This window comes from Ochotona princeps, chromosome 1, assembly GCF_030435755.1.
Source record: "Ochotona princeps isolate mOchPri1 chromosome 1, mOchPri1.hap1, whole genome shotgun sequence".
Classification (NCBI taxonomy): domain Eukaryota; kingdom Metazoa; phylum Chordata; class Mammalia; order Lagomorpha; family Ochotonidae; genus Ochotona; species Ochotona princeps.
In genome coordinates this window covers 61,398,060-61,410,399 of record NC_080832.1, presented here as the reverse complement: position 1 = coordinate 61,410,399, position 12,340 = coordinate 61,398,060, and the positions used below count along the sequence as shown (strand labels likewise).

At 37.7% G+C, this 12,340-nt stretch overlaps 1 protein-coding gene across 5 annotated transcripts in view; it reads right to left on the bottom strand.

The window, feature by feature from the left end:
* Nucleotides 1-1,776: 1,776 nt before the first annotated feature.
* Nucleotides 1,777-12,340, bottom strand: part of PNISR (PNN interacting serine and arginine rich protein) — a 29,934-nt gene continuing 19,370 nt past the window's right edge. For 4 of the 5 annotated variants that reach the window (XM_012925588.3, XM_058660555.1, XM_012925590.3 and 1 more), the window contains 6 exons: nt 10,474-10,611; nt 8,306-8,405; nt 7,540-7,593; nt 6,194-6,364; nt 2,665-3,748; nt 1,777-2,426 (listed from right to left, as the gene is read on the bottom strand). In XM_012925588.3, the coding sequence (XP_012781042.1) occupies nt 2,396-2,426; nt 2,665-3,748; nt 6,194-6,364; nt 7,540-7,593; nt 8,306-8,405; nt 10,474-10,611 (1,578 nt within the window). In that variant the 3' untranslated portion in view covers nt 1,777-2,395. Of the gene's footprint in view, nt 2,427-2,664; nt 3,749-6,193; nt 6,365-7,396; nt 8,023-8,305; nt 8,406-10,473; nt 10,612-12,340 lie in introns of those variants that run through there. The other variant, XM_058660564.1, reaches the window with a different exon arrangement.

Here is a 12,340-nt window from a genome sequence, read left to right as displayed (position 1 = left end):
TTTTCTCCTTCTCTCTGTAAATCTGCCTTTCCAATAAAAATAAAATGCATTTTTTTAAAAAAAAGTTTAAAAAAATCTCATCTAGCATTACATTCCATCTGTTCCTTTGGAAAAAGAAAATGGCACAAAAATAAATTCTGCATGGGAAGTTTACCTCTGTCATATTACAACCATAGAAACAGATGCTAAAGACATTTTGCAGTGGTAGAAAACATATACACTAATGATACTCCACACCAATCTTTATTTATACTCTGGGGCCTGAAACAGATAATAACCTCTTCCAAATCACATTTATTATCTTAATGGTGTGGTTTACCCTTCCCCCAACAAAACCAAGTATCATTAATACACTAAAAATACTTTAAAAGAGAATCTGTTTAAAAAGACAATTTTTAATAACCAATCCATACCAATTGCCTCACAAAAAAATGGAACCTATTAATTTTCTGTCATCTTAGAAAAAAATTTCATACCAAACTACACGTGATTAACTTATATGTATGGTTTAGAATTCACATCCCAAGTTGCTGGATGTTTTTTTATAAGGTCTTAACACTCAGGGTAACCAGTCACATTTCGAAGAAATAATGAAATCTGAAGTTTCCATACAAACCTGAAAAATCCAAATATCTAATTATAACACTACTAATCACAAAAATCAAGTGTTTTCTTTCTTTTTTTTTTTTTTTTTTAACCAACAGATTTAACTGACAAAAAGCTGGAAAATCATGGCAGAGCACTTCAAACTATCAACCACTTCTGGCTCTAGTTCAAATTCTGCCCCAAAATGTGCATATCCACAGGCAGCAGAATTTTTCTGGGTTTTATTTTAAAAATAGTATTTCACTTGAAGATGAATCTAAAAACCATTTAAAGATGCGAAAACATTATATATATAATTTATCTATTACAGATTTATCAGTTCATTCTGCAATTAACTTAAACGTATTAGCTCACCTTCTTAAAAAATATTGTACATTTTCCTTGGTCTTCAGATATCATTGATGTCTAAATTATATTTAATTTCAAAAGTATTTTAAAATTACTCTGTAAAATGTCATTTTTATAATTACCGGAACTAAGTGCACTGTAAATAGCCATTTTCATAAACATGCATTTACTCAGTTGACTTATTTCCTTTAGATAAATGCGTAAGTGCTCAAAATTATTTAAGAACCTATATGGAGGTACAACAGCACACTACACAAATCCGTTTCTATCTTCATTTAGGATAACACTGATGTTGGCAGAAATCTGACATTATTTTTTAAATGAACTATGGCTGATAAAAAGGCATACTTGAAACCTTCTCTGTGTCCTGCACAAACTCTTATTTTAGATTAAATTTGAGAGCATTTGAAGAGATTCATCAATCATTTTGTAAGTGCATAATCTTAGGAAAATGGAAGCTGTAAGCAGTTGTGCACTTAAAATACCTTGAGAACCCCATTCTTTATGTGAGCTATGACTGTGATAAACCATTAGACCCATGACTAATCATGATTTTAGGAAACTGACAATATTAGATCACTTCAATGTTGTGAAATTGACAAGAACCTGTATAATACCACCTTCTTCCACTGAGGTCATATTACAATTAAAAAATATAAATATATTTAATGAGTCCCACTTCTGTAATACCCACGTATTTAAATAGGCTTCTAATTTGACTATTAGTGTCCAACACAATTATTTGTCAAAAATAATTATTTGGTGCACTGGTTTGACTGATTCCAGCAATTTCATTTTACAAGAGTGAACCATATTTTCTACATACATATATACATATATATATATTATTTGAAAAATCCCCAAAATAGTAACTTTAGAAAGCTGTCAAATGCTTCCAGATGAAAAGTGAAGGTCTATATCTGGCTTTCTCCCTCCACACTTTTAAAGTTGGAATTTGACAAAAAGCCATGGGTACAATTTACAAACTGACAAACTATTGAATTAAAACCATTTCGGGGCCATGGGGATATGGAAGGAGGTTCCTTTAAAACCTGTTATACAAAAATTCCAGCTGCCTTTCTTAGAAAAGTACATTCTTTAGATTAAAGTCATAAAATTAAGGTACAAGAGTTTAACAAAAATGAACTAAAGAGCTTTATTGACATCACAGTACATTCAAGAATAATTTTAAGAACATTACAGCTGAAAGAGAATGGCATATTTATAGTCTTATTATGTACTATTTTTGAAAAAAAAATACAAAGAAATACTATTACGTAACTTGGAGCAGCATTTGAAAAAAGTACACCTATTTACAGATTAAAAAAAAAAAAATTCTGGTTTCACCTACACAGCCACAATGTGCCTCTATAATGAGACAAGCCCTTAAAACTCATGGAATTTTTAAAACAACATCATGGCAATCTTGCCACATCATTCCTCAGCGGTTACGACGGGGAGGCGTGGTTGATCTGAAAAAGAATAGGGAAAAAACAGATTTAAAAATAAAAATGTATTTTAAACTAAAAAACTGTAACTTTTAATACATAATATCATATAGGATTTCTAATACTTAAGACTAATCATTTATCAAGTACCAAACTGAGTTATTAAAGAGAGAGAGAGAGAAAGGACACTTTCAACTTTGAATAAATTGTCAAAAAAATTTTTTTTTTTAAATCAGACAAAATACTTTAAAAAGTATACTACCTTGATCGGGACTTAGACTTGTGTTTGCGGCTTGCCTTCTTACCAGACCTTTGAGATTTCTCCATGGATCGCGAGCGACTATGCTTAGGCTTCTTCGCCTTCTTTTCTTTGCTACTTCCTGGAGATTCAGAACTGCTCCTTCCACTAGAGTCAGAGCCTGAGTGTTTCTTACGATCTTTGGTATTACTTTTCTTACTGTCCTGTCTAGAATCATGTCTTATGATTTTAACAGATATGGAGCCACTTCTGGAGAATGTTCTTTCACTTTCTCGTTTCCTTTTTAACCTGTCATCCTGACTACTAAACTTAAAATCTTTTTCCTCCCTTTTTTGTTTCTCTTTTCTTTTATCCTGCTCACGCTCCCTTTCTTTGTCTTTCTTTTTTCTATCTTTATCTATACTTCGACTCCTCTCTTTTTTCCTCTCTTGTTCTTTAACCTCACCTTTATGCTTATGACTGCTTCCACTAAGATTTCCACGATGGTCATCAATTTTACGCCTATCTCGACTCCTACTGCGACTGGAACGATTGGTCCGCCTATCCCTCGAACGGCTTCTACTTCTACGTCTCTCTCGGGAAGGACTCCGATTTCGCCGTCTTTCTCTTTCCATACTATTTCTATTAGATCTCCTCCTATCTCTCATCTTTACCCTAGCCCTATTGCTCTCTATTTTAATTCTGTGAGAATAGCTTCTACTTCGGCTACGTCTAGCTTTAATTGTGGGAGACCTACTCCTACTATGTCTCTTTTTCCTCTTAGGAGAAGAAGACCTAGAAGAAGTACGACTACTACCTGAGCTAGAACTGTACGAAGAGCTAGACACACTACTACTAGTACTACTAGTTCTGCTATTGCTACTTGAACTACCACTACTAGAACTTCCTGACCTACTTCTTCCCTGTTTTTCTTTTTCTTTATGCTCTTTTTTTGGTTCTAAAACTGATGTCTCATTTGCAGTTCTTTTCTTTTCATTAACCACATCGCCATCTGCTTCTCTTGCTTCTAGTAGTGATAAACTATTTTGCTCTTTATGGATAAATTCATTCATTTCTTTTGTAACCCTTTCTGTTTGTTGCTTTTCTTCTGAAAAAGAAAAAGACAAAAAATATTAAGAAAAGTCTAATATAAAATGAAAAACTAAACAAACCTGAAACTTTAAGATACTAGACTTCGTCCAAAAAATTAGCATTTAACACATTATTAATTTTTAAAGAATCCAGAAATATTCTAACTTTTTGCATTACAATATTTTTTAAATCTAGTGGTTACTATATATTAGGTCATTAGGGTTTAATATCTGTAACAAGTGAGCTACCCTTCCTGGTGTAGCAATGAACAGCAAAATGTAGAGAGGAAAATAATGCAAGTCAGAAGGATTTCCCTTTTGTCCAATTCAAGCAACTTAAAAACAAATGAATTACAAGAAAATTTTATGTCCTCCTAAATTATTTTTCCAATTACCAAAATCAGATTGTTTCAAAAATGAAATTCTAAATATTCTCTTTCATTACACCTAGTACTATTCTATAAACACCTAACAAATACACTCAGGCAGGCGTTTAGCCTAGTCGTCACACTTGGAATGCCTCGCTCCACGTCTGGGCTGCAAGCCCCAGGAGGCAGTGGTGACGGCTTCAGGTAATTGGGCTCTGCCACCCATCTGGACTGCGTGCAAAGATCCCAGCCTCAGCTTGGTCAGTACTGGCTATCATGGACATCTGGCCAATGAACTAGCAGGTAGGAGCAACTCCCTAAGTAACTAGACAGTTAAACATCTTTCTGGTTCTCCTATCTAATATCCATACACAGCCTCACAACAAATTTCAATGGTCTTACAAACTAAAATATTGTAGCTAGGTTTTTTTTTTTTTTTTAAAGATTTATTTTTATTGGAAAGTCAGATCCACAGGGAGGAAAGACAGAAAGCTCCTCCATCTGCTGATTCACTCCCCAAGTGGCCGCAATGGCCAGAGCTGAGCTGATCTGAAGCCAGCAGCCAGGAACCTTTTCCAAATCTCCTACATGGGTGCAGGGTCCCAGGGCTTTGGGCCATCCTGCACCTCTTTCCCAGGTCACAAGCAGGGAACTGGAAGGGAAGTGGAACAGCCGGGACACAAACCAGCACTCGTATGGGATCACAGTGTAAGAAAGGCAAGGACTTTAGTCACTAGGCTACAGCGCTGGGCCCCCTACCTAGTTTTTTTTTTAAAAAAAGATTTATTCATTTTATTACAGCCAGATATACACAGAGGAGGAGAGACAGAGAGGAAGATCTTCTGTCCGATGATTCACTCCCCAAGTGAGCCGCAACAGGCCGGTGCGTACTGATCCGAAGCTGGGAACCTGGAACCTCTTCCAGGTCTCCCACGCGGATGCAGGGTCCCAATGCATTGGGCCGTCCTCAACTGCTTTCCCAGGCCACAAGCAGGGAGCTGGATGGGAAGTGGAGCTGTCGGGACTAGAACCGGCGCCCATATGGGATCCCGGGGCTTTCAAGGCGAGGACTTTAGCCGCTAGGCCATGCCGCCGGCCCCCCCCCACCTAGTTTTACAAATACATTTCTTATATCTTCAAAGCCATAATTTTCATTTTAAGAATTTTAACAGGGCCCAGCTCAGCAGCCTAGCAGCTAAAGTCCTTGCCTTGCAAGTGCCATGATCCCATATGGGTGCCAGTTCTAATCCCGGCAGCCCCGCTTCCCATCCAACTTCCTGCTTGTGGCCCAGGAAAGCAGTTGAGGATGACCCTAAGCCTAAGGACCCTGCTCCCACGTGGGAGACCAGGAAGAGGCTCCTGGCTTTGGATTGGCGCAGCTCTGGCCATTGCGGCCGCTCACGGAGAAAATCATCAGATGCAACATCTTCCTCCCTGTCTCTCCTCCTATGTATATCTGAGTTTCCAATTGAAAAAAAAAAAAAAAATGAAGAAGAATTTTAACACTGGGGCCAGGGCAATGGTGTGGCATGGCAAGTTAAAACACACCCCTTAGTGTCAGGATCCCATATGGTTACCAGTTCAAGTCCTATTTGCTCCACTTTTAATCCAGCTCTTTGCAAAAGCATCTTAGAAAGCAACAGAATATGGCCGAAGTGCTTGGGCCCCATGTGAGAGACCTGGATGCAGCTCTAGGCTCCTGACCTTGCCTGATTCAACCCCAGCTGCTGAGGGCATTTTGGGAATGAACCAGTGGATGGAAGGTAGATACCTCTCACTCACTCTCTTCTCTCCCCTACCTCACCTTTCAAATAAATAAATTTTACAAAGAAATAAATTTAGAAAGACATAATAATACTCCAAATAGTAGGCCCTGGCCACAACGTGGGAGGCCTAGATAAGGCTCTTGGCTTCTGACTTCAGCCTGGCCCAATCTTAGTTCTTGTGGCCAACTGAAGAGCGAACCCAAGGAGATCTGCTTGTCTGTCCTCTGTAACTTTGCATTTCCAGTATCTAAATAAATCCTTACAAACACACAAAGACCCTTTTTTTTTTAACATATAAAACATGACAAAAACAAGCTTCATTATATACCTTCCATCTGTTTGTCATGTAACAGCTGTTGTTCTTTTTCTTTTCTCCAAAAAGCTTCCTGTTTTTGCCGGATTCGGTGCCGTAATTCCTCGTCGTCAGTGTCGGATGACTCAGAGCCTCTGTCACTCCTCTCCTCTTCACTGTCTCCTGATCCATAACCACCCAGTCCACCTGTGTGCATAAAGCTCAGTCTATCATATGAAAAATTATAATCTCCATTCAAAAAATTTTAAGGCCCGAGAAGAAAAAATTCATTTCTTTTTCCATTGCCTTTTCCTGGAAGATGTTTGCTTATTCGGGGTGGGGAGAAGTATAAATTTTAAAAATTAAGGAGGTCACTGAAGCCTCAGGCAGTGGCTACTCTGCATTTTCATCTTTCTGGAATATTTCATACATTGCTCATCATAAATGAAGCACGATAATGACTCTGCTTTGCCATCCATGCTAAGAACAAAACCATTTATTTAACAAGGCAGTAACAATGACTCACTAAAACTTAATTCAACCATATTTACAAAATGTATGATAATGACTATTGAAGATATTTCTGAACTTCTGTTTCATTGTTCAAAGTATAAGAACCCCAGGTAGTACACTAATTTTTCTCTTTAAAACAAGAAAATCATAATACTGTAATCCTTCTAACAGAAATGGTATTCAAACTACTCCCCACCCTGAAGCAATCTAAATAGCAATCATAACAAAATTACATGGGCAAGTGATTCAACCCATCTTCTTAATCCTCACAAAACTAAATTGAAGGGAGATGTGGAAAAGGCAAATTTAAACTTTTATAGCCTTGGTAATACACATGCAAGTAGTAAATTATGAATATATCTCTACTGTTAAAACCTGACTTGCTGCAACACAATCTACATAACAGCTGTTCAAAGCATTAATGAACAGATTTTTCCCTAAGGCATGTATGCATCAATTCTGAAAGTGAATTTAGATATTATCTGGGCTAAATCTGAGCTATTAAGGCACATATCATATATACATATATATACACACATCTATATATAGATATGATATGTATCTATATATAAATATATATATAAAATATATAATTTAATATCTACAAAATGCATGCATTGGAGCAACTGATGAGGAAATCCACATTACAATTTGCCCCAATAACTGAATTAGCTATCACATTTAAATATTCCCAATGGTGAATGTCTTAGTTAAAAAAAAAAAAAATTTTAATAGACTGCTGTTATAACCCTGAGACCCAGATTTATAAACTGAGTAAAAATAGTACAGTTTTAAAACAGAACATGGAGAGAGACAATGTAAGTGTGACTTTCCCTTTAGGCCCTCTCATAAATAATGAGAACACTTACCGAGTCCAGTGAGGGAAGCCAGTGCACTGGACTGTGCCAGCTGTTTTGCAGGAGCTTTGTATCACATCAACAACAGGAACAACATGTTAACACAAATAGCCACGATTTCATAGTCATGAGTCTATGGTATTGTTAAATCTACTACTAGTGCTGCTTTTTGGGGAGAAAAGAAACATTAAAAGCATAACATTCACTTCAAACCAGTAGCACGTCTGGCTTTGAAATTCTAATTCTGATGTGACTTGAAAATGGTTTAAAATGAGAAAAAATGTTGACCACTATATCTGTATTCATGTTTCTGAAATATGGCATGTAATTTTTGTTTTCCATATATTTTTAAAGTGTTACTAAAAATATGGGGGAGAAAAGAATCACTTGTTTGTGAAAGAATAACTGATACACTGAAAATTCTGAAGATTTGTAATTCAAAATTCACTAGTCAGAAAAAGTTATATCAGAAGTCATACACCAATACCATGGTATCTATAAAAAAAAAGGTGAAAAAAAAACATTAGGAATTTTTCACAATACATTTTACAAACAACAGCATGTAGCCAATTTGCGTTGAGGTGGGTCAGACAAAACAAAAGTATTCGTATAATTTTAATATGCTATCTACAAATCTAACCTTTCCCAGAGTTAGAACATGCAAGAGGAGAATATTCAAATCTCTGATAATAATCCAACAAGGACCACAAAAGGAGTCCGAAATAGTCACCAAAATTAAAACCCCAGAAAAATAAAACCAAGAACATCCACAATATACCTTTCGTTGCTTTTCGGTGTGCATCTTTGGCTATGTAATAAATTTCTTCATCTGTGACATCCAATAGAATTTCAGTCAACAGCATTTTTGTCAACAACATCTAAGGAAGAATATTTTATATAGTTTCTCAGAAAACCTAAATGTAAATCCATTGTACAACAATTCTGAATCAGATCAGCCACTGAAATATTTTGAAAACTGTTCCAAAATATTAAAAGTTTAAAAAAATTCCAGGATCATACAAATCAAAGAAAACTTGTATTATGAATTCATCTATAAAGACAATGAATTCTTACCGAGGCAAAAGAAGTTCTCAAAAGGAGCATCCCTTCACTAAATAATACTGGTAAACAGTATAATACTAGCTTCCTAAGCCAATTTTTCAAGATTAGGTTGATAAACCTCTGGTGAAAAAGAAGTTATATAAAGATGTTATTCTACCAAATGAAATTCTTTTATTCCTGAGTACTGCAATATGCAAATAAACCATAACAGAACTGATTCAAGAGTCAACAATATGAAATGGCAAGTTCAACAGAGCTAAAGCAAGTGCTGGATTCTAGCTCTGGCTGGGCTACCAACAATTTCCTGAAATGTAGATTGTTCTTTGTTAGTCTCTGAAACTCTGTGCTCCACATTGCTCATCTATTAAAATAAAAGTAAAATGACTTGGAGCTGGTGCTATTGCATAACTGGTTAAGCCTTCACCGGTGATGCCTGCAACCCAAATGATCTCAGGTTCAAATCCAAGGCCAGCCACTCTACTTCCAATCCAGCTGCCTGCTAGCAGCTTGAAAAGCAGCAGGACACGCCCCAAGCAATTGGCCCCCTGTGACCATGTGCCAGACTCAGAAGCAGCTCTGGGTTCTTGGCTTCAGTCTGGCACAGTCCCAGCCAGTACAACCATTTGAGAACTGAACCACAGATGGAAAATCGCTCCTTCTGTCTGTCCTTCTAACTATGCCATTCAAATCAATAAACTTTAAAAAGCAAGCAATAAAGAGTAAAGTGACTCGGTATTTTCTAAATACACTCTAAAAACCATAGGTCTTTCATGTGAGAAACACAGCACATTAAGAATACTAATCTTGGGCCCAGCGTGGTACCCTAGCGGCTAAAGTCCACGCCTTGCAAGCGCCAGGATCTCACATGGGCACCGACTCATATCCTTGTGGCCACACTTCCCATCCAGCTCCCAGCCTGTGGCCTGGGAAAGCAGTCAAGGACGGCCCAAAGCCTCAGGATCCTGCACCCACATGGGAGCATCAGAAGATCCTGGCTCCTGGCTTCAGATTGGCGCAGCTCTGGTTGTTGCAGTCACTTGGGGAGTGAAGTGAATTAACAGACGGAACATCTTCCTCTCTGTCCCTCCTCCTTTCTGTACATCTGACTTTCCAATAAAAATAAATACACCTTAAAAAAAAATCCTAATCTCACAAAATGACAATACACATTACAGAAGACAGAGGCATTCAGAATTCTTACAATGAAGAAATAAAATATATGTCTCATTCCCATGCTTCCTAAACAGATTTATATGAGCTCTTCAGTTCTGTCTCAGTGTTTCTATTTAAGAAAACATTATGTTTTTAATAAATATTCTCTTTGATTTCATACGGTAAAAAATTGTTTATATTGCAACACTAGTAATAGGAAACAGGCTTGATGGGTGTTCTTAGGCTGTGATTTTATATCTTTTTTACATTTATTTATTTTACATGAAAGTCAGAGTCAGAGAGAGAGGGTGAGATAGGGATCTTCCATCCACTGGTTTACTCCCCAAGTGACTGCAACAACCGGAGCTGGGCCCATATGAAGCCAAGAGCCAGGAACTTTCTCCAGGTCTGCTACATGAGTGCAGGGGATCAAGAACTTAGGCCATCCCACACTGCTTTCCCAGACCAGAGGGAGCGAGCCAAGACATGAACCGGAACTCACATGGATCATGGTGCCACAGGCAGTAGGTTAGCCCACTAAACCACAGCACTGGCCCCCCTGCGATTTTGGATTTTAAGTATTATCTGAATTTTGTAGACATTATTTGCCTAATATAACAATCTATGAAGAAACATTTTCTAACTGTTATAATTTTCAGCTTAAATGTTTAGGTCAGTCACAATTACAAATAAAATAAATCCTTATATACAATAAGGAACTTAACATTCTACCATTTGATATTCCTTCTCTTCTTCAGTCATCTCTGGCTCACTCTGCTCTTCCTGAGGAACGGGAGATGGACTTCTTGTGGCTTTTCCACTGCTGGCAGCCTCAAGGTTTTCAGTGTCTTCATCTTCATCATCACTATCCTATAAAAAAAAAAAAGTACGGTAGCCCAAATTCATACTTACAATGCAAAAATCTTTACCTTACATATCAAAAATTAAAACTCCAGGTTAAGAAATGATTAAAACACAAGTATAAGAGTAAAGTTCCTCTATAATTAACAGTTGTGATGGCTTCAATTATTACTACCTGGAAACAAATTTAGGAATGTAAGGTTCATGAAATAATTATTTCAGCACCTGCCCCTCCTGGCCTCTATATTTCCCATTCAGCGGGAATGGGGGATGGTGCCAGACCAGAAACCAGGCATAGCCCTGGTTACAGCCTGCAGCCCTCGCCAGACCCCTGTGCACCAGAGTGGGCAATGAGGTCACCGTGCTCCCTGCCAGGTGACCTGTCCAGTTTTGATTCTCACCCTCCCCTAGCTTTTCTCCTGCTCAGCCCAGGGCTGAGGCTCAGCAGGTTGGCACAAGCTCCCTGCCTTTCCTCCTGGGCTGTAGCCTTTCATTATCTGTGTGTTTTTTGCTAAATATTCCCCTTTTTACATTAGTAAAAGATGAAAAAAATTTAAAAATCATTTTAATTCTTTTTTTCAAAGTCAGAATTAGAGAAAAAGGAAAAGACATAGCAGGGACAGAGACAAGCAACAGAGAACAGAGAGATCCATCTTCCATGGCCAAAACAAGCAAAGCTGCGTTAGGCCAAAGACAGGAGCTTCTTCAAGGTCTTCCTCACTGACACCAGAGGTCAGGCACTAGGGTCATCTGCTGCTGCTTTCCCCAGGCCATTAGGAAGGAGCTGGATCAAAGATGGAGCAGTCAGGATACAAACTAATGCCCACATGAGATCCTCCTGTTGCAAGTAGAAGATTTACGCACTATACCACAACATAGGCCCCCAAGAATTATTTTAATTCTTAAATTTTCTTTCTCCCTAATTTGTTTGAAAACAACCAGAAAAGTATGTCCAGAGAAAGATTTAGTAAATTTAGAAAATGACAGTTCTAAAATGAATGGCTTGTGGAGCTTCAGATAAATGGCATATTTATCATTCAGCCTTTTGCAGCATCGTATTACCTAAAACTCTGTGAGTTAAAGTGAAACACCTTTATTGAGTTCCAAGATTTCAACTGACCACATAACGTAGTGAAACTTATTTTTCTTTAGCCATATAATGAACAACTACATAAAAAAAAAGTTTTCATCTACTTTAGACTGAGTAAATGCCAGCAGTTTGTCTTGATCTTCAGTTTTATGTTTCTATATCCACAGCACAAGCTAATAAGGGGACCTTCCTTAGTCAGACACTTCTAGTGATTCTGGATGATCCTATTAAGTCAAAGACAAGATGACCACTTCAATTCTACCCTGTAAAGTCGACCTGGACTAGAGCAAACAGACAGAACAGACTGTGTAGTGGTGGTGGGGTTATAAATAGTGTGTAAAATCTGAAAATACACAATTTAATGTTAAGATTTAAAAACCCAAACTGGTGGGCCTGGTGCAGTAGTCTAAAGGCTAAAGTCCTCACCTTGCACGCACTGGGATCCCATAAGGGCACCGGTTCGTGTCCCGGTGGCCCTGCTTCCCATCCAGCTCCCTTCCCAGGCATGTGGCCTGGGAAAGCAGTCAAGTACGGCCCAAAGCCGTGGGACCCTGAACCACTTGGGAGACCCAGAAGAGGCTCCTAAATAAATCTTTTTTAAAAAATCAAAACTGATAAAATTAAATAATATTTTCAATAATTTATTTC